The sequence below is a fragment of the Zosterops lateralis genome, assembly GCF_965231275.1.
Source record: "Zosterops lateralis genome assembly, chromosome: 11".
Taxonomy (NCBI): domain Eukaryota; kingdom Metazoa; phylum Chordata; class Aves; order Passeriformes; family Zosteropidae; genus Zosterops; species Zosterops lateralis.
In genome coordinates, this window is record NC_139771.1 from 4759775 (window position 1) to 4780797 (window position 21023).

General features: G+C 58.3%; 3 protein-coding genes across 4 annotated transcripts in view; 2 read left to right on the forward strand and 1 right to left on the reverse strand.

Moving 5' to 3' along the window:
- RBM6 (RNA binding motif protein 6) overlaps positions 1-6414 on the reverse strand; it is a 58558-nt gene extending 52144 nt beyond the window's left edge. The window contains exons 1-2 of one of the 2 annotated variants that reach the window (XM_083869707.1): positions 6324-6414; positions 1893-2002 (exon numbers count right to left, since the gene is read on the reverse strand). In XM_083869707.1, coding sequence (XP_083725833.1) covers positions 1893-1936 — 44 coding nt within the window. In that variant the 5' untranslated portion in view covers positions 1937-2002; positions 6324-6414. Of the gene's footprint in view, positions 1-1892; positions 2003-6259 lie in introns of both variants that reach the window. The other variant, XM_083869706.1, reaches the window with a different exon arrangement.
- Positions 6415-6590: 176 nt separating this feature from the next.
- Positions 6591-11660, forward strand: MON1A (MON1 homolog A, secretory trafficking associated). The gene is made up of 6 exons (XM_083869142.1): positions 6591-6719; positions 7955-8096; positions 8321-8788; positions 8970-9735; positions 9820-9967; positions 10409-11660. The coding sequence occupies exons 2-6, from the start codon at positions 7970-7972 to the stop codon at positions 10547-10549; spliced, it is 1650 nt and encodes a 549-aa protein (XP_083725268.1). The 5' UTR covers positions 6591-6719; positions 7955-7969; the 3' UTR covers positions 10550-11660.
- Positions 11661-12936: 1276 nt separating this feature from the next.
- Positions 12937-21023, forward strand: MST1R (macrophage stimulating 1 receptor). Its single transcript, XM_083869690.1, has 21 exons — positions 12937-13051; positions 13457-14761; positions 15914-16102; positions 16183-16308; positions 16386-16556; positions 16744-16910; positions 17001-17178; positions 17268-17413; positions 17521-17682; positions 17825-17918; positions 18021-18248; positions 18329-18475; positions 18553-18712; positions 18796-18888; positions 18965-19192; positions 19273-19353; positions 19426-19607; positions 19681-19790; positions 19869-20034; positions 20113-20249; positions 20329-21023. Exons 2-21 carry the CDS (start codon positions 13544-13546, stop codon positions 20591-20593), a joined length of 4248 nt encoding a protein of 1415 aa, XP_083725816.1. The 5' UTR covers positions 12937-13051; positions 13457-13543; the 3' UTR covers positions 20594-21023.

Here is a 21023-nt window from a genome sequence, read left to right on the forward strand (position 1 = left end):
CCCAGGAGCTTTAGCTCTCCGGGCAGTATGGAAACAGCTAACTTTACACATCATCCTGAGGCACATGAAAGCAGAGGTTACCAAACAGGCTTCACTGACATGCTACAAAGATTCATTTATGCTTCCTTGTGCTGGAGTCCCAACTGGCAAATTCTGAAAGCCATCAATTCAGACACTTAGGGCGCCTCACGGGACTATGTCAACAATCAACATCCAAGATATTCCTGTGCTCGTGCCTCCAGACTGTCTTGCACTGAGTTCACAAGACCATGGCTATGAGCTCTCCCAATATCTCCATTAAAATGCTCAGGAAGAAGTTCCCTCTTAAGGCAGTTTTTCAAAATCCAATGGGGTTTTTTGTTTGGTTTTTTTGGAGTTGTTTTGTTTTGTTGTTTTTTTTTTTTTTTTGTTTGTTTGTTTTCTTTTTTGAGATGGAACTATCTGATTATTCATATAAGCATGGCTCCAATACATTTTTTAAAAAACAGAATAATACCGTATCAGCACATTTTAAAATAACACCAAATGCTACCCAAAGCAAAGGATATTTCCTTAGCAACTACAGCAAGTTACGTTGTACTCTGAGTTTCACTACAGAATCACTCACCAAGATTAACCAAAAGCATACACAGATTTCCTAAGGAACACAGTCCATTTCACCACCATGTAAAATATAAATTAAAACTTGGATCGAGGTCAGCATTCCCCACGCAATACATTAAAGAATGATGCCAATAAAACCCACTTAAATATCATCAGAATAGCACTACTGATATCATCACAAGACACAATCACTCCCTCATCAACACTGTTACTACATGTTCTGGAGGATACTGATTTTCATCAGCTTTCTCAACATATTACAGTAGACAATTATTTGAAGTATTCTTATTGCAGAAACCTAAGACATGCCATGAGCAGTACCTTTATCACACTGATTTTCAAGGCACTGAGGTGCACACGTGAGCAAAAGACAAAAGAATTATGCACAACAGAGGAAAATTTTAGATTTTGGTGGCTTCATTTTTATACCCAGCACTCTCTTGCAAACACAGGTGCCAGTAATAACCAGAGCAACACAAACTAATAAAAATATTGTGCTGTGCAAGTCAGCTGCACATGAATCTTTAGAAGAGTTGCAGTGACATTCAAAAATGTCTTATAAAGGAGTAAATAGGGATGCAGACTTTTTGCAAGTACATGTAGTGGTAGGACAATGGGGAATTGGTTTAAACTGAAAGACAGTGGGTTTAGATTAGATACCAGGAGTAAATTCTTCCCTGTCAGGAGGGTGAGGCCCTGGCACAAGTTGCCCAGAGAGGTTGTGGATGCCCCGTCTCTGGAAGGCTTCAAGGCCAGGCTGGATGGGGCTTGGAGCAGCCTGGGATAGTGGAAGGTGTCCCTGCCCATAGTAGGGGTTTGGAACAAGACAGTCTTTAAGGTCCCTTACAATCAAACCATTCTGTGATTCTATGATATATGAACTCATTAACCTCATGGAAAGAATTAAACTCTCAAAGTTTTCATAAAACTGTGTGTGCAATGAATGTGCCAGTATTTCTGAACTCATTTTCTTCTCTTACAGCTGTTAACAGCACATAATACCAAGCACCATATAGCACATCACCTTAGCTCACAACAGCTAAACTAAGCATCACTAGAAAAGGTGGTGTGGAGTAGGACTAGAAATATTAAAAGCAGCTGTTGCTTAAAAACTAAATTAAAAATTTCACAGAAATACAAAAACCATCAATAAACTTGTCTGTTCTTTGACAATCACAACTAGCTCCATAGAGACCTCACAACTTCTCCCAAAACAGCAAACAGAGAGCTCCCAAGGCTTATTGTATTTAAGAACGTTCCTGAAATAAACTGTACATTGAAGTGCTTACCGGAAAGACCCCATTCTGTTGCCTTGTCGATGGTCTCCCCACATTTTGATCTTGTCTGGTAGGCTTCCAGAAATGGTCAATTCACTCTAACAACACCCAGACACCACAACCTGTTGAAGAAACAACATGATGATAAACCACAAGGCAAAGAACACACTTGACATGAGAAAAACACTGATGCACTGATGGTTAGAAGGGGTGTGTGTAACATCTGATCAGGATCCACAGACACACAAGACCATGCTCGGGCATGAATGAATTCAAGTGCTGCATTTCTCCACGTTCAAACTCGTAAGCGTCAAACAACTCCTGAAATCAAACTGTCAATATGGTGGGCAAACAATTTGATATCTGCTTTGATTAACATAGAGCTTCCCAACATACTGTGCTGTCTGACACTATGCAGGGTGTAGCCAGAAATGTGAGAACACTGCCATCCATAAACAACAAGGACCGCTGCTGAACAACAGTTTGCAATTAATGTTTAATCCAAACTATTTCTGCCAAAAGCCCTTTGCTCTCCAAGGATATGATCACCAATCTTGGCCTACCAGGGATACTCTGCCCTCAGAAGTATGTAGATAACGGAGGAGGTTTTGCCAATAAATCATGACAAGCACTGTTCTCCAATGCTGCCCTCATCAAGCGCAGTGACGCAAGTAACACTTGCCTCAACAGAAATCTAAAATTTCATCCACTTCCTCCCACCAGCGGAGAAGGTGAGGATTTCCTGGCGATAACCAAAGCCAGGACTTGAAATAGGAAGTACTTCCGTCTTTCCAAATGAAAAAAAAAAAAGGCTGCAGCAGGGCATGGAGAAACCTGAGGGAGATGGCAACCTGATGGCCTCAAACCTGCTCTGGCCAATCCAGCTAGGGTGCTGCAGGAGGGCTGCCACGTCACCAGACCAAGGCTGGGAGACCTGGTGCTTACACGCTGCTCCAATGCAGGATTATTTAACTCCAGTGGTTGAGGGGACAGAGGACAGAACAGACAGTCACTGCCAGGCCTGGCTAGAGCAGCTCCTGTCAAAGAAAGGCACACAAAGTCCTGTTTGTTCTCCCTTCCAAAGGCCAGTGCTGTCATAGCAAAGGCAGGTCAGCAGAGCAGGTTATGACAGACCTTCCACCAGGGTGCAGTTCCAGATGCTGCTGCTGGCAGCTGTGTCAAGGAGCTGAGGGAGCTGCCGTGCCAAGACAGAGTCCACGCTCTTGTCAGGGCCCACTACCCGCCAGGGAAGGCTCAGGTGGGAGCTAGGGACAGCAGGTTCTGGCAGAAACCAAGCATGCAGAGGCTGAGGAAGGCAACCTGTGCACCCACCACTGATCCATCCACCCCAATGTCACTTCCAAAAAAGAGGTTCTTTCCATTGGCCACTCAAGCCTGAGAGTACCAGTCTGCTCATATTTTACATGGCTCTTGATAAATAACCACCCTGGTCCCAAGGATTTCCTCCATCTTTCTAGGAGAAGTTCTCTTTCTAAGAGAACAAAGACCACACCCCCTTCATAGCAAGGGCAGGCAAAGGGAGACAGTTCCTGTTGTTAGCCAGCACTTTCATCCAAGGTCTTCTGCAGCCTGCAGACCTCACATTTCCTGCTCTTCCCTTCTGGATTTCCCTCCCCCACTCCAGTCCTCCTTAAGTCAACAACCTTACCGACGCTTAAAAAAAAAAAGAAAAATAAAATCCCTTGCCAGCTGGGAACCGTTTAGACATAATATTCAAATTATCAGACAAGGAAAAAAGTACAGTGGACAGCTCTCAGGCCTGGCACAGACCTGCTGAGCCATGCTTCAACCTCCGGGAGTGTGAGGTCATGGTTCAATAACACAGGGAGCAACCAACAGCCCCCACTCAGCCCGAGCTGCTCCCTGCCTCCGCCTTTGGCAAAGCACCGGGTGTAAGCTGTGCCAGCTTGCGCTTTTCTGGGTCTGCACCACGCATGACCCTCAGAAGAGGGTTATATTTAACCCAGGTCACTTCAGTGATACGCTTTACCACACAACCCCACAAACCAAGGTGACATCAAACTGCAGGACAGGGACAGAAGGGTCTTAGCCTGGCTTCCACTGATACCAAGATCTCCTGAAGGTACACCCTGCTACAACTGCTCCAAAAAAAGCACACCACGATGAGACACCTTGAGGATTCACCCTTCTGCCACGGGCAGATATCTGCCAGCTCAGCTTCCACCTCTCAGCTCACAGGTAAATGCTGGGAGACAGGTCAGTGTGAGTGAGGCTGTTTGCCAAACACACCCCAGGCCAACAGCAAATCATGGCAAAAAGCCACCTGTGTGCTTGGAACTGTGCATCCATTAGTTTTGTCATGCTCTGATCACAACCAAGTGTTTGAGGAGATGGAAACAGTCCAGCCACTGGCAGAGCCCAGACTGACAGCTCTCTAGGACAATGATCAGCTGTTACAATTACCCCGAACATTCAGCAGGCAGATATGCATCATCTTTCCCTATTCCTATCCCAGCTGGCTCTACTTCCTGGTGGCAAAGCCTCAGCTCCACCGAAGATACAGAAGGCACAAGTAAACAAGGAGAAGCTCTTTTGTGGTTTTATTTCCTCCAATGACTGGTGGTGACAGAGCCCTCCCAGGAGAGACTGGTGGAGCTGCAGATGCTCCCTGGCAATTACACCCAATGACTTCCTCAGAACTGTATCCCTGCCCTCCCCAGTGCTTCCCCAGACAGCTCAGGGGAGGATCCTGACTCCACTTCCCCAACTGCACATACTAAGCCTGACAGCAAACTCTTGGATCTCTTCTTCCAATTTATATCCTGCAGTGGTAAAATAATGGTTTTGATCATAGGAACTGTGCAGCTGAGCCAGACTAAGCAACTGGTCTTCTCGAGGACTAAATAAAGACATCTGTCAAGAGGCCGAGTGGGAAATGCCAGCACAGCCCTCAAGTATCTCCTCACCAATTTACACCCAACTTCCCACTTTTTTTCCAAATATGGGGGAGAGAACGGTAATTGGTGACAGACTGAGTGCTATTTTCAGAGAAATACTCTGATATTCAGAGTTTCTCTCCAAATAGATTTTGCCAAGACTTGGTATTTATAGACCACGAGGGAATCAAACACAGAACTACACACAGGCACAGAGGAAGCAGTTTGCTGTGCAACAACTTTCTGCACTCAGTTAAGTTTTTGTAGGGCTGAAGAAAGGAAAAGGCCTCTGTGAAATCCAAATACTGCAGGAGGTACAAGAGAAAACTATTCCCCAAAGCTACAGAAACTGCAAGTAGCCAAGAAAGCCAGTTAATCAATGTTAAAGTAGGAGATCCCTAATTCAGAAGAAATATCAGAAGCAGGTCACTGACATGTGAAATTGAAGGGAGAGGGAACCATTTTGGCTCTCATAGGTGTCAGGCTGGAGGATTTTAATTTGAAAAAAAAGGGGATGTGCATACTTTTCATCTGTATGATGCTTCTAAAAACATGTATTAGAGACAATCAGGTGAATTTCTAGCACAGACACCACCTCATTACTATCCTGACCTTGCTTGTCTCAAAGGACTTCACAAGTGTGTTCCCAACCAGTGAATGTTGGGAAGGACTTTCACACCACCAATACACTGCCAGGATAGGAAAGTGGGTTCCACCTTCAGCAGCATTGCCAAAAGTAACACCACACAGCAGCAGCAACACCAGCCCCTTGAAGTGCCAATTGTTTTTAAAAGCAGAGCATGGGAGGTCACTGTCATCACCCCCAGTCTTTCCTGATCACTGCCTTACCCGGCCTCCACCAGAGCCAGACCACATCCTGCCTCCCCCTGAGCCTTTACTAACAGCCCAAAATCCCATTTAGCCATCACTTGGGATTGCATCCGCTAACACACAGCTCCCATCAGACCCTCTGCACCCCAGCAGGAATCCAGCCCACTTCGGTCCAGCCCTTTTACAGCCACAAGCATCCCGAGATGGACACACATATGACCTATTGCAAAAAAGGCCCTGATCTTGATCAGGGCCTCAGAACAACACCGAGATACACAGAAACACCACAACTGCTGACAGTGATACACACATGGCAGGCCCCAACACTACCATCTAGGATACCGTATCCTGACCCAGGGGCCGGGCATGCCGACCCCACAGCACACATCCCACTGAGGCTGGGGTCCTGATGAAGACACCGAGCCCAGGGCACGCAGCTGCGGGCCCACAGCGCCAGGCCTCCCGCCCCGCAGCGGTCCGCCCTCAGCCTCACTCTATTCCTGCACCACGGGTGACCCCAAAACAGACACACCCCCCCACCCCCATCCTCACGGACTCCGCAGCCTCCTCTCCTCCACCCCGGGCAAGCCCACCCGGGGAGCCCCTCGGGACACTCCTCGCCCCTCTCACCCCACTGAGCGAGATCCCCTTTATCCCAGGCGATTCCCTTTATCTCCCGGGAGACTCTCATCACCTCCTCTTCCTTCTCCTGCGCCGCCGCTCCCGCCTCGCACAGGCCCCACAGCCGCCACGGCGAGAACCCGGAACATCCGGCTCCCTCCTCCTCGCGGGTCCCCAGGGGTTGCTGGGAATTGTAGTCTCTGTAGCCCCGTCGCTGCCGCCCTTTCTCAGGCGTGTCCGGCTCGCGGACTACAACTCCTATGATCCCCCTTGGAACGCACCGCCTACAACTCCCATGATGGCCCGCGGCGGGTCGCCGCGATGGCGGGGGTGTCGCCGCGGTCGGGGCCGGGACCGGGACCGGGGGTAGGGCGGGAGGTAACCACCCGCCGCCGGCTCCCAGCCCTTCACCGACCCGCCTAGGCTGTGCCCAGGGGGCTGCAGGGCGGCCCCGGGAGGAGCCGCAGAGGTGGGTCCCCGCGCGTTGTCCTTAAGAGGGGTCCTGGGCCTGAGTCGGGTCGGGGCTGCAGGAGCGGTGACACCTCAGTGCTGAAGGGGGAAGGGTCGGGGTCGGTCCGTGCTGGGCCGGGAGGGGGTCCTGGGGTGAGTCTCACCTGCGGGAAGGTCAGCAGGGTGAGGAGAAAAGGTGAGGACGGAGCCCTGAACCACTCCCCGGCAGCCTCCAGGGCCGTCACAGGATTTTAGTGGGCTGTCTGCCTCCCCCAGGTGCGGACGGGATCCCAGTAAGCTCCCCGGCACTCTCCGGGGCTGTCACAGGCTCCCCCAGATGAGGACAGAGTCCTTATCTGTTCCCCAGTACTGTGTCTGTTCCCCAGTACTCTCCAGAGCTGTCACAGGGTTTTGTGAGGTGAGGATTTAGCTCCTCAGGGGAGGATGGAGCTTTGACCAGTTCCCCAACACCCTTCAGAGCTGTCACAGGTTGGGGGGTGGGAGCTGTATAAACTTTCCCAGGTAAGGACAGGGCCCTGATCCACTCCGTGGTACTTTGTACTTTGGAGCAAGTCTGGCTCCTCCGGGTGCAGCATTAGTTGGGATTGGATTTGGGAACAGAAGGTGTGCCAGGGCAGAGCCTGGGCTCCATGAGCTTCCCTAGCAGCCGGGTTCAGAGGCACAGGCTCCTAGCCAGCCTGCCTGCCTCCTGTTGCTTTTGTTTGTGCTCACTTTGGGGCTCATTTTCCCCCAAGGAAGGGAGGAAGGAGCAGGCTGCAGGCATGGCCTCTACTGGAGAGGGCACCCAGCTCCTGAAGTGACATCATATGTGCCAGCTCAGGAGTGTCACCAACCTCATCCCATCAACAGCCACCTCACCCGGTCCAAGGAGGGTCATAAACCCCTCCCTTTGCAAACATGAGGCCTCTGGGATCCGGGTGTGTGGGACAAGCCTCGTCCAGGGCCGTGTCCCCTCCCCCTCGCTGCATAGGGAGGCTGGACAGTTTTCATGGGAGAAATTGGGGCCAAGCCTGGATGAAAGGTGACATGACCAGGGGACTGGAAAGAGCTGGGGCTGCGTGAGAGGGGAAATCCTGATGGATTAGAGCAGCTTTTCTGACATCTCACCAGGGCTCGGCGCTGCCTGCTGAGCCAGCGGAATTGAGCCATGGGTGCTGGCCTGGAGAACAAAGCCTTTCAGGACTTGCTTTGAAAGTGAGGGGACACAGGGGTGACACTGTGGGTCACATGCAGGTCCTGCCCCGAGGAATGGCTGCAGATGTCCACAAGAAGAAAAGCTGGGAAGTGCCCAATGGGTCCCTGGCGCCGGGAGATGGCCAGCACACAGAGAGGTCTGAGAGCCCCACGCCAGGGCTGGCACATGGCACGGAGCCAGGTATGGAGCACAGCTCACCGGGGGGGAAAGAGCAGCTCCTCATGTGGGCTGGGACCTCCACAGCCCTGTGGGCAGGGGGAGATGGGCCCACTCCTGACTCCCCCCCAAGCAAGACCCTCACTCCCATGAGGCTGTGGGATGGGGAGAGGAGGTAGGCCCCCTTTGCATCTTTCCCCCAGCATGGGGGACACGTGGACAGATACTGCATGTCCCGTTGTTCCCAGGGGCGGGTCAGGAGGGAGCCATGTTCGTGCACACCCGTTCCTACGAGGACCTGACCAGTCCCGAGGACGGGGCAGCCACGGTGCAGAACCCAGAGGAGAGGCAGGGGGAGCCGGCCGAGCAGAGCAGCATGGAGCAGATCAGCAAGGACTTCAGCGAGCTGAGCACACAGCTCACGGGCATGGCCCTCGACCTGGAGGAGGAGATGAGGCCGGGCAAGGAGGGGAAGCTGGAGTCATCCCCGCAGACCACCCGCCGTGACTCTGTGCTGTCGGGGAAGGAGGAGGAGGACGTAACCATGGACGCCTGGCGCTTGCACCGGAAGCATGTCTTCGTGCTGAGCGAGGCGGGCAAGCCCGTCTACTCCCGCTATGGCTCTGAGGAGGCCCTGTCCAGCACCATGGGTGTCATGATGGCCCTGGTGTCCTTCCTGGAGGCTGAGAAAAACGCCATCCGGTCCATCCACGCAGGTACCGTCCTGGGGGGGAATGGGATGGGGGGTCACAGCCTACCCATCCATTTGCCTGCCACTGTGTGGGCCATGTCAACTGTCCCCAGGGGCAGATGGGTGGCTGTGAGGAGAGGCTGTAGCCCCGGGGAGCCAGGCTCACAGGTCTGTCCCCGGCCCCCCGGGGACTCCCTCCCAAGCAGATGGCTACAAGGTGGTCTTCGTGCGGAGGAGCCCGCTGGTGCTGGTGGCAGTGGCACGCACCCGGCAGTCAGAGCAGGAGATTGCCCACGAGCTGCTCTATATCTACTACCAGATCCTGAGCCTGCTGACCTGGACCCAGCTCAACCACATCTTCCAGCAGAAGCAGAACTATGACCTGCGCCGGCTCCTGGCTGGCTCCGAGCGCATCACCGACAACCTGCTGGACCTCATGGCCCACGACCCCAGCTTCCTGATGGGCGCCGTGCGCTGCCTACCCCTGGCTGCCAGCGTCCGGGACGCTGTCAGCAGCAGCCTGCAGCAGGCCAAGGCCAAGAGCCTGGTCTTCTCCATTCTGCTGTCTGGGAACCAGCTGGTGTCTCTCGTGAGGAAGAAGGATCAGTTTCTTCACCCCATTGACCTCCATCTGCTCTTCAACCTCATCAGCTCCTCTTCCTCTTTTCGAGAGGGTGAAGCCTGGACTCCCATATGCCTCCCTAAGTTCAATTCCAGCGGTTTCTTCCATGCCCACATCTCCTACCTGGAGCAGGAGATGGACCTGTGCCTGCTGCTGGTCTCCACTGACCGTGAGGACTTCTTCACCGTGTCCGACTGCAAGCGGCGCTTCCAGGAGCGCCTGCGGCGGCGGGGGGTGCACCACGCCCTGCAGGAGGCCCTGCGCACCCCCTTCTACAGCGTCACCCAGGTGGGCATCCCTGACCTCCGCCACTTCATCTACAAGTCCAAGAGCTCGGGGCTCTTCACCAGGTGAGCCCCCGGGGAACCACTGGTTCATGTGGCATGGGCCAAGCTCCTTCTCCAGGGAGTTAATGGGGTGCTGTGTTCCTGCAGCCCCGAGATTGAGGCTCCCTATGTGCAGGAGGAGGAGAAGGAGAGGCTCTTGGGGCTTTACCAGTATCTGCACAGTCGGGCCCACAACTCTCCACGGCCCCTGAAGAACATTTATTTCACAGGCCCCCGCGAGAACCTCCTGGCATGGGTAAGGCCATTGGTGGGTTTGGTGAGCCTGTCTTTTCTGGTCCTGTGTGGTGGGGAAAGGGGGTGGTAATACCACACAGCCCCAGCTCTAGGGTGGACCCCAGCCTTGGTTCCTTTGGGGGTGAGCCTGCCTCTGTGTGGGGGAGGGAGAGGCAGGGGTGGCAGTGGGAGCTGGTGAATTCCAGCACCAAGGGCTGTGGCCATGTTCTGTCATGAACTCAGTGCTGTGGAGAAAACCCACTCTGGGGACAAACCCCAGGGTTTGGTTCTCCCAATTCTGAGTAAACCAGATGCCACCCATTTAGGGTACCCAACTGCCACTTCATGCCCCTGCACTGGAGCCCCTCTGCCCATTACTGGTAGCCCATGGAGGGAAGATGGACTGCCAGCCCCAAGTGGGGTGCAGTCCTGTTCCCAGCATGTGTCCTGTTCCTTCTCCCAGGTAACCAATGCCTTTGAGCTCTACATATGTTACAGTCCTCTGGGGACCAAGGCTGGCGCCATCAATGCTGTCAACAAGCTCATGAAGTGGATCCGCAAGGAGGAAGACCGACTCTTTATCCTCACGCCCCAGACGTACTGATGGGCATCACCCAGGGCATGGACCCAGCTGGAAGAGTCCCTGCTGTGCTGGGGAGCCCATTCCCAGGGATCCCCGGGCTGTGTGCCCAGGGGAGAGGGCATGGTGGGACCCCAGAGCACAGGGAAGCCCCACCTGCGGGACTGTCCAACCTGGGTGTTAGAGATGGGGTGCACAGGGAAAGGGGATGAACAGGACTTTATCTCAGCTGCAGGCAATGCCCCAGCTATGGGGCTGCTCTTCCTCTGCAGTCCCCAGCTCCATCCCTTGTTTTGGGGGTCCTGGAGTGGGGCTGCTGGTACCCCAGGTTACTGGAGGGGAGCAGAGACCCTGGGTTCTGCTCCCTGTGCCTGGCATCTCCCTTCTCTGACATCCTGTGGCTGTGCCAAGGGTGGGGATCCTCAGGGGAGATGTGGCAGCACTCAGGGGACCCCTGTGTTGCTGTGCCCGCAGATAGCGGGTGACACTGTCCATGCAAGTGATAGGGCTGGCCTGGGGCACACACTGCTCCTCTCCCTGCCTTGGGGGTCTGGATCCCCGCAAGTGCCAGGGAGCCTCTGCAGTCACAGAGCAGGTTGCCCCCTTGGCATCTTGTATAAGCCTGGGCTCTTCCCACTGTGGCTGTGAAAAGGATGTCTGTCCGTGGGGATGCTGGCAGGCAGGGTGGGTCAGCCTGCCCCAACTGGGACAGCAGGGTCCTGCCCACCACACCACGGGGACACAGAGCAGCTCCAGAGAGCCAAGGAGACACCCCTGGTATAGGGCCATGGTGCTCCCCAGGCCATGGGGAGTTTTCTCCTTGGCACAGGAGCACCTGTCTCCCAAACCCAGCCCCTCGAGCCAGCTCTGCTGAGTTTCCTGTGCCTCTGTGACCACCCCAGGCACTGGTGTGGGGCTGAGCACCTGTGAATGGCCCAACTCCGTGTTTGGAGCTGCTGTCTGAATAGTGCTGGAATAGGCGTTGGAGGAGGGGCAGAGCCGTCAGGGTGACACCCTTGCACAGAAGGAGCTGGGAAGGATCCAGCAGGGCTAGCACAGGGATCTGCTCCTGTATTTAGGCTGCTGCTAGAGTGTAATCGCTTGTCTTTGCTCATAAACATTATCTGGACCCTAAGTTAAGTCTTGTTGCGTTCCTGTATGTTCACTCGAGTGGGGGGAAAACCAGGCTGGGGGGGAAGTTTGTTCCAAGTTTTGCTACGGTGCAGTCCAGCCCCGGGGATCTGCTGGGAGCCAGGAAAGCTGCCTGGGAGTGGTGCGAGGCTGCCGGGGTTGTGCTGGCAGGAGGCGGCGCTGGCTGGAGACTGGGAGCGGCAAAATTCCCGAGCTGAGCTGGCCGCGGCCAGCTCATGTCGAAACCGAGCAGAGGCGCAGCCGGAGGAAGGAGCTGTTGGGTAAGGCCCAGAGCCAGCGGAACTGCCCGGCCTTACACAACACGGGGCGGGAGCCTTGGGAGGGCTGGGGCTGGCCAGGCACAGGGCATTTTCGGCAGCCTCAGCCTCTCCTGCGACCAAAGTCTCCAGCGCCCTGCTCACCTGGAGGAAAGGTCTATGTGCAAAGCTGGGATTCATGGCCCCAGCGTCCGAGGACAGCAGGGCATTTGGAGGCCAAATCCATGTATGGATCGGGATGTAAAGAATCTTCCCACATCCCTATGATCAGCAGTCACTCCCAGAGGTGCTGGCATTTCCTGTCACTGCGGACGGCCGGGGAGGAATGGGACATGGGACACAGAATGGGCACAACAGAAATAACCCTCACAGCTGCCCTGGCAAAGCTGTGGCTCTTCCAGCCCTGCTCTTTTCTCCCAGCTGGGAACTCTGGTGCTGAGCCTGCCGCACCCCCCAAGGCTGCCCTGTTGGGCTGGAAGCGAGCAGCGAACGCGGTGCTGCCGCGGGAGCTTTAGGGAAGTGGCAATTTCGATTCCCTGTGTCGGGGTGTCAGCCGTCCCTGTGGCAGCGGGGCTGGGGGCTGCGGCCGAGGGGCCGAGGGGTACCGACATGCAGGAGCCCATTCGTACCCAGGGATGCTGCTAGCAGCCACCTCCCAGCCACGGGGATCCCCCGACGGCCACACAGACCTGCAGCCGGGCAGCCGAGGCAGTGTGCCAGCCCCGCGCCCGTGTTCCGACCGGCGGCCCCGAGTCACACCCGCGCGCCTCTCGGGCACCGTGCCCAGCCGTGCCTGTCCCCCCGGGAGTGTCCGGCCACCCTGCGGGTACCCCGAGCTCCGTGTTCCCCGCACACCCCCGTGCCCCGGGCTGCGTGTGCCGGGGCCGGCTCTCGGGGGGCCCCGGGCGGTGCGGGGGCGGGACCCGCCCACCCCATTCCGCCCTGTCCCGTCCCGCCTCGCCTGCCCCGTCCCGGCTTGCTCCGCTCCGCCCTGGTACGGCACGGCACGGCACGGCTCGGCTCGGCAGCGCCCAGGTGAGCGCCCTGTCGCCCGGCACCGCTCGGATCGGACCGGATCGGGCGAGGACAGCCGGACCCAGTGGAGATCCCGGACCTGGTGAGTTGCGGCGGGGCCGGGGGTAGTTCGGGGTCCCGGTCCCGGGAGGCTGGCGGGGGCCTTGTCCTAGTCCCGCAGGGATCCCCATTCCCCACTGCCGTCCCGGCGGCTGGCAGGGGCCCTATCCCGGAATGGGTCATTGCAGGGCAGAGATGCCCCAGGGTGACAGGCAGCATCTGTAGGTGGCAGAAGGCAGGATTTGTCCCTCTGCCACAGGCAGCTTGGCATCACCTCCTACTCATGATATTTCGGAAGAAGTTTGGTGTGATTGATCCTCCCTCAGCACTACCCATCATCACCTGGCCCTTGGGAACCCTGGCACCCCCAACTGACACTCAGCTGTGACTGTGCCCGGGTCCTCACCTAAAATAAGAGGGTAAAACCCTTCCTTTTTTATTTTGCCAGATGCAATGGTGGCCCATCCTCCATATGTTCTGAACCTGCTGGGTGCTGAGCACCATCGATAACCCTACACCAGTGGCACTGCACAGCATGGGCCTGTTGTGCTGTGTGTGCCCCTGGCCGCTGCTGGTCCTGGCCCTGCTGGGTGCTGGTGCCTGGCAGTGTCCCCGCATTCCTTACAGCTCCACCAGGAACTTCTCCGTCCCCTACACGCTGCCCAGCCTCGATGCTGGCAGCCCCATCCAGAATGTTGCTGTCTTCACAGACTCTGACAGCCCAGTCGCTGTCTTTGTGGCCGTCCGCAACCGCATCCTGCTGCTCAGCCCGGAGCTGCGCCTGCTCTCTGTCCTTGTCACCGGCCCAGTGGGCAGTGCCAAGTGTGAGATCTGTCACCTGTGCCCAGCCACCACAGGTGGCCCTGAGGACACAGACAATGTCCTGTTGCTGCTGGACCCGCTGGAGCCGTGGCTGTACAGCTGTGGCACGGCACAGCATGGGCTGTGCTATCAGCACCAGCTGGAGGTACGGGACGGTAAGGTGGCCATCACAGCCACACACTGCCTGTACTCAGCCATGGGCAACCGCCCTGGGTTCTGCCCTGACTGTGTGGTCAGCCCACTGGGGACCAGTGCCACTGTGGTGGCCACCTCCTATGCCTCCTTCTTCTACCTCGGCTCCACCATCAACAGCAGCGTGGCAGCACAGTACAGCCCACAGTCAGTGTCTGTCCGACGCCTGAAGGGCACCTTGGATGGCTTTTCAAATGACTTCCACTGGCTGACGGTGCTGCCGCAGTACCGCAACAACTACACCATCCACTACGTGCACTCCTTTGCCGATGGGGGCCACGTCTACTTCCTGATGGTGCAGCCAGAACGGCCGGGATCACCAGTGTACCACACGCGCCTGGCGCGGCTCAGCACCCACGAGCGAGACCTCCGCCACTACCGCGAGCTCGTCCTCGACTGCCGCTTCGAGTCCAAGCGCCGGCGCCGGCGCAGGAGGGAGGAGGATGCTGAGAGGGACATCGCCTACAACGTGCTGCAGGCAGCCCACACTGCCCACCCCGGGGCACGCCTGGCCCGCGACCTCGGCATCAACGACACCGACACGGTGCTCTTCGGTGCCTTTGCCGAGAGCTGGCCGGAGAGCCGAGTGCCACAGGAGAACTCGGCCGTCTGCGCCTTCCCCCTCCGCCTCCTCAATCAGGCCATGGAGGAGGGCATGGAGAAGTGCTGCGGCACCGGGAACCAGCCACTGCTGCGGGGGCTCAGCTTCTTCCAGCCACTGGAGTACTGCCCACACAATGTGAGTGCTCCACCCTGCGCCGCATCCAGCCCAGGACCCAGGGGGTTGGCTTAGATATAGGAAAGTGGGTTCAGGAGCTGGGAAACACTGGTAGAGCGGGATGGATGGTGGGGTGGGGCAGGGGGAGAGTGGTATCATCCAGGTGTGGATCAGCCCAGCAGCCACCCACCACCTACTGCAGGGGCTGCGGTGTTCCGGCAGCCCCAGCTGCACTGAGGAGGCCAGATGTGGGTGGGGATCCTGTTGAGCCCCCCACCTCAGTGGTACGTGTGCCGGCACATGGGCACACTGCCACATATCATGCAAGGCTCCCTGGTATGGCCTCCCTGGGAGCCTTGACCACGGTCCCCGTGGTGACTGTCCCTGGACCCCAGCCACCCTCTCCAGCTTGTTTATGTGTGGAGGGGCAGGAAAGGCACAGGGCCTCGATGCTTCGCATACTGGAGGTGCGGGCTGCTCCTGCCTTGTCCCCTAGGCACAGCCACCGCCTTCTCTAGGCAAATAAACCTCAGGCGGAAGTGCAATTAGTCACCGGGGTTCCTCGTCTCCCACAGCCGCGGGGCAGGAACACCGTGTCCCAGGTACAAGCCCCAGCACGGCCGGGATGCAGATGGGTGGGCACCCCGGCAGGGCCCCCTCGTCGCAGCACATGACACAAGTTTTGGTGTCCTCAGCCAGGCTCAGGGCAAGGTGCAGCCAAATCCCCTCCTCTTCCTGCACAGAGCAGACAGCTCACTGCTGCTGACTCACGCTGTGGCATGGGAAACTCAGAGGGGACCACAGCCCCTCTGCACTGGGGGCGTCCATTGGTGACCTGATGGCTCCTGGCATCCCTCTTCAACCCCAGCCCCTCGCTGAGCTCCAGGGGTCAGGGAGGACTGGGGTTGGAGTGTGCATCCTGTGGTGCCAGCACGAATAACTATATCCAGATGGGGTGGGAGGGGAGGGTAGGATCTGACGCCACATGGGGGACTGAGGGAGGGCCTGCTGATGTGTTTTTTTCCCCAAAATTTTCTCAGCCTGGAGGGGAACTTAAGCACTCTGGTGCTGCCCCAAAATATTTCACAGCTCAAGCTGGTGCCTACCTGTGAGGGTGTGGGAGTTGGGGTGCCAGGGCCAGCTTCAAGTCACCCACCCCATGTTCGGCTGCAGGTGAACCTTTCAGCACCGGTGATCAACACCAGCTGCTGGGATCAGCCTACCCTCATCCCTGCTGCCTCACACAAAGTGGATCTGTTCAATGGGCAGCTGACAGGTGTCCTCCTCACCTCCCTCTTTGTCACCACCATGGGAGATGTCACGGTGGCCCACCTGGGCACAGCAGAAGGACGCATCTTCCAGGTGGGATGGGGGATTGGGTGGGGTGGCAGGTCCTGGCAGGCTCTGGGGTATGCTCAGCCCCCTGCTCTGCCCTGCTGCAGATGGTGCTCCAGCGCTCCAGCCCCTACCTTCTGACCTTGTCCAACTTCTCCCTGGGAGAGCCGGGGCTAGTGCGAGGTGCCATGGGGCTGCAAAGCCACTCACTGTTCTTCACCACTGGCACCAAGGTGAGTGGGGGCTCTGAGGGGCATAGGGTGGGCATGGAGCTCCATGTGTCCCCCTCACCTCCACTCTCCATCCCCAGGTGTGGCTCCTGAATGTCACTGGCCCTGGCTGTCGCCACTTCTCCACATGCCAGCGCTGCCTGCGGGCCGAGCGCTTCATGGGCTGCGGCTGGTGCGGGGACCAGTGCAGGCGCCGCCACGAGTGCCCCGGGCACTGGGTCCAGGACAGCTGCCCACCTGTCCTCACCGACGTAGGTCTGCGCTGCCGTCCCCCTGCTCCTCACACCTCCCGAGCACTCGGATGGGGAGGGGCATGGCAAATGGGGTGGGACCCCCTCCCTGGCATGGGTGTTGTGTTCCTCAGAGAAGGGTATTTCTAGACCCTCAACAGTCACTGCACTTCGGGGGTTTGGGGTGACACAGGTGTTTCTCCCACAGTTCCATCCCCGGAGTGCCCCGCTACAGGGCCGGACTCGGGTGACACTCTGCGGAATGACCTTCCGCTCCTACCTGGACCCTGACCACAGGTGGCCTCCTGGTGCCTACCGGGTGTCAGTGGGACAGCGAGGCTGCACCATACTGCCAAAAAAGAGTGAGAGCGACAGGTGTGCAGCGGTACTGGGAGAGAGCAGCAGCAGAGAGGGGCCTGGGGCTGCCCCCCAGCCTGGGGCTGATCCCCCATCACTGTCCCACAGATCTCTGCCCACCCCACGCCATAAGGAGTTTGTGGATGTGCTGGTGTGTGAGATGGAGCCGGGGAGGATAGCAGCAGTGAGGGGCCCAGCTGATGTGGTGCTCACTGTGGAGGAACCTATCAGACCCTCTGCCTTCCGGGTCTACGGCTCCGCCACCCTCGGTGGCTTCGTCTTTGTGGTATGGTTCCACACTGGCAGTGCCCCTGGCAGGTTGGGGGTGGGGGGTTTGGCTCACTCACCAATCTCACTGACCCCATCTCTGCTTAGGAGCCCCATGTCAGTGCCCTGCACCCCCCGTTTGGTCCCCGGGGGGGTGGCACCCACCTCTCGCTCCATGGCAGGCACCTCTCAGCAGGGAGCAGCTGGCGAGTGATGGTCAATGGCTCCGAGTGTGCCCTGGATGGGCAGCCCAGGTACAGCTCTGCCCTACCCCCACCTGGCACAGAGGGGTCCCCAGCACGGGGCACGGGGAGCCCCTGCAGTCCTGCTGTCCCCCCAGCCACGCCCGCTGTGTGTCCAGTCAGGGCAATGGGACAATCGGATGCACGGCTCCCGCCGCTGGTGGCCTGGGCGCAGCCTGGGTAACCCTGTGGATCGACGGGGAGGAGTTCCCGGCTCCCGTGCCCTTCCAGTACCGCCCTGACCCCACTGTATCCGCCATCGTTCCCAGCTGCAGCTATGAGTGAGTGCGTGGGCTCCCTTCCTCTGGGTGAGGGGCCAACCCTGTCCTCCCACTGCCCTGGCTGGGCTGGATGAGGTGCTGGGAATTGAAGGCCCCCCGGGGACCATGTGCACCCCGGGGAACCTGATCCCTGCCGCTGTAGGGGCTCGCTGCTCACCATCATCGGAACCCACCTGGACTCTGTGTATCGCGCCAAGATCTGCTTTAAAGCCGGCCATGTGACCACCCAAGCCACAGTAAGCACCGGGGTGTGAGGCCATCGCCCCCCGGCCCTGCCCGCCCCACCCCAATCCGCTGGGCACATTCCGAGCCGGTGCTCAGCCTCTCCCTGCCCCCAGGAGTGCGAGGACCCGCTGGCACCGGGGCGGCTGCTGTGCCGCAGTCCAGCCTTCCCCTTCGAGAGCAAGGTGGAGGGGGTGCTGGGGCACCTGAGCGTGCTGCTGGACGGCCCCGACGGCCGCTGGCTGTTCCCCCTCCGCTACTACTCCCGGCCCAAGATCATCCCCTTCGAGCAGGAGGGCAGGCGGTTCTGGCTAAAGCCCGGCGATGACGAGATCGAGGTGCACGTACGTGATGCAGTGGGGTGAGCCAGAGGAGGGGGTCCCACTGCCAGGACCCGCGAGCTCACGGTGCTCTGTCTGGGCAGCAATTGGGGCTGGATGCCATGGCCAGCTGCATGAACATCACCATGACGGTGGGAGGCCGGGACTGCCACCCCAACGTCCTGAAGAACGAGGTGACATGCCGCCTGCCCCGCGAGCTGCGCCTGCCCCCCGATGGGGCCCCCGTGGAGGTAGGAACCCCCCCGGGTGGGCAACCACCTGCTACAGTCCCCCTCACCCCATTCCTGCTGAGCCCCTGATCCTCCAGATCTGTGTGAACGGAGCCTGTGAAGCGCTGGGCTGGGTGCTGTCCACCCCCGCTTCGCTGGACCTGGCCGCCAGCCTGGCTCTGGGCACCAGCATCACCTTCCTGGTCTGCTGCATCCTGGCTGCCGTGCTGTTCCGGTGGCGCTGGAATAAGAGGCGGGGTGAGTGCCGTGCTGGCCGGGCACTCTGATGCCCCCCAGGCCCCTGCCACGCCAGCCCCTGCCCACCTCACTGCTGCCTGCAGGTACTGAGAACCTGGAGCTGCTGGCACAGCCCGGCCGCAGCGACCACCCTGTCACCATCCAGCACCCCGGCGTCGACTACAGAGAGGTGCTGGGTAAGTGGGTGTCACTGGGGGGTGGCGGGGTGCTGCGTGCTGCCAGCCCTCACCCTGCCTCTGCCTGTCCCGGCAGTGCTGAACACAGCGGGCACTCCCAGCCCCGCGGGGCCCCGCACACGAGTCACCAGTGCCGGTGCCAACGGCAGTGCCGGTGCTGCGGGCGGCGGATCCCCCGTGCCCCTGCTCAGGGCCACTTCCTGCTGCCTGGAGGATCTGCGGCCGGAGCTGCTGGAGGAAGTGAAGGACATCCTCATCCCTGAGGAGCAGCTTGTCACCCATCGCCACCAGGTCATCGGGAAAGGTGACTCTGCACCCCAGTTTGGCTGTGGCGTCACCTGCCCGATGTGTGTGGTGCCACTTTTGTGCCACCTCTCCCTGCAGGGCACTTTGGCAGCGTCTACCATGGCACCTACATGGACCCACTGCTGGGGGACATCCACTGTGCTGTCAAGTCCCTGCACCGTGAGTAGCTCCCCTTCCCATGTGTGGTCCCGTGGCACAGCAGCAGAATGTCCACAGCTCAGCTCTCTGCAGGCATCACAGACCTGGAGGAGGTAGAGGAGTTCCTGCGTGAGGGTATCCTCATGAAGAGCTTCCACCACCCCCAGGTGCTCTCGCTGTTGGGGGTGTGCCTGCCCCGCCATGGGCTGCCCCTTGTCGTCCTGCCCTACATGCGCCACGGGGACCTGCGCCAGTTCATCCGCACCCAGGAGCGGGTAGGGGGTACCCCAGGGGGCCTGGATGGTGATGGGTGCCAAGGTCTCCATGCTTACTACTCCCTTCTCACAGAGCCCCACACTGAAGGAGCTCATTGGCTTCGGGCTGCAGGTGGCCCTGGGCATGGAGTACCTGGCCCAAAAGAAGTTTGTGCATCGGGACCTGGCAGCCAGGAACTGCATGTAAGTGTGGCTGACCCCACTGCAGGGGTAGGGTCTGAGAGTGCCCAGGAGTCCCCACCTCGACCTGGTGTCCTACAGGCTGGACGAGACATTGACGGTGAAGGTGGCTGACTTTGGGCTGGCACGAGACGTGTTTGGCAAGGAGTACTACAGCATCCGGCAGCACCGCCACGCCAAGCTGCCTGTCAAGTGGATGGCACTGGAGAGCCTCCAGACCCAAAAATTCACCACAAAGTCTGATGTGGTAGGCATGGCTCCCTTTCCCATCCCATCCCTCATCTCCATCCTCCCTGTGTGCCCATGGCAGCTCTCTTCTCGGCAGTGGTCCTTCGGGGTGCTCATGTGGGAGCTGCTGACACGTGGGGCATCGCCGTATGCCGGAGTGGACCCCTACGACATGGCTCACTACCTGCTGCAGGGGAGACGCCTGCCACAGCCCTCTCACTGCCCCGACACCCTGTGAGTGGAGCTGGGGGTGGGCAGGGTGGCAGGGAGTTGTCCTGGGAGGCTGCCAGTGCTGACTGGGGTGTCGGTGCAGGTACAGGGTGATGCTGAGCTGCTGGGCGCCGGCGCCCGAGGAGAGACCATCCTTCACCGGGCTGGTGGGTGAGCTGGAGTGTGTCCTGGCCACCCTGGATGGTGAGCACTATGTCAACCTGGCTGTCACGTACATCGAGCTGGACTGGAATCCTCCCTTTCCCCCTGCTCCGGGGCAGCTACCTGATAGCGAGGATGAGGATAAACATAATGAGGAGGAGGAGGAAGATAAGGAAGAAGAGGAGGACAACACATCTGTGTGCTGATGGCATTGCCTGCACTATGGGGTCTCCCAGACCCCCATATACCATAGGCACACTCCCCCAAGGAGGGATGCACTGTGCCGCCAGATGTTATGGGGCACCCTCCCTATGGGATGGGTGCTGGGAGGCAGCTGGGTGCTGTGGAGTACTCTCCCATGGCTCACACCCAGACCCTGCTTACTGCTCCCCAGAATTGGTCCCACACCACAGGATGCTGGGGGCTCAGTTCTGCACAGGCTGGGTAGTGCAAGGCTCTACAGTGATGAGAGCCCCACAGTGATGAGTCTGTACTATGGGGTCTGTGGCTCAATCCCATACTGGATGGGTACTGTGGGGCCCCATATCCAGTGGGTACTATTGGATAGCCTGGCCTTCCCAGGGCTCCCATGGAGTTTTCCAGCCAAATCACTCATTAAAACCTTCTCATACTTTT

Excerpts from the sequence above, each read along its gene's own strand:
- MON1A (XM_083869142.1), top strand. The coding sequence starts at position 7,970 with ATGGCTGCAGATGTCCACAAGAAGAAAAGCTGGGAAGTGCCCAATGGG. Across the intron at positions 9,736-9,819 it reads AGCTCGGGGCTCTTCACCAG|CCCCGAGATTGAGGCTCCCT; the intron begins GTGAGCCCCCGG and ends GTGTTCCTGCAG. Across the intron at positions 9,968-10,408 it reads GCGAGAACCTCCTGGCATGG|GTAACCAATGCCTTTGAGCT; the intron begins GTAAGGCCATTG and ends TCCTTCTCCCAG.
- MST1R (XM_083869690.1), top strand. The coding sequence starts at position 13,544 with ATGGGCCTGTTGTGCTGTGTGTGCCCCTGGCCGCTGCTGGTCCTGGCC. Across the intron at positions 17,414-17,520 it reads GCCCTGGATGGGCAGCCCAG|TCAGGGCAATGGGACAATCG; the intron begins GTACAGCTCTGC and ends CTGTGTGTCCAG. Across the intron at positions 19,791-19,868 it reads CTGGCAGCCAGGAACTGCAT|GCTGGACGAGACATTGACGG; the intron begins GTAAGTGTGGCT and ends GGTGTCCTACAG.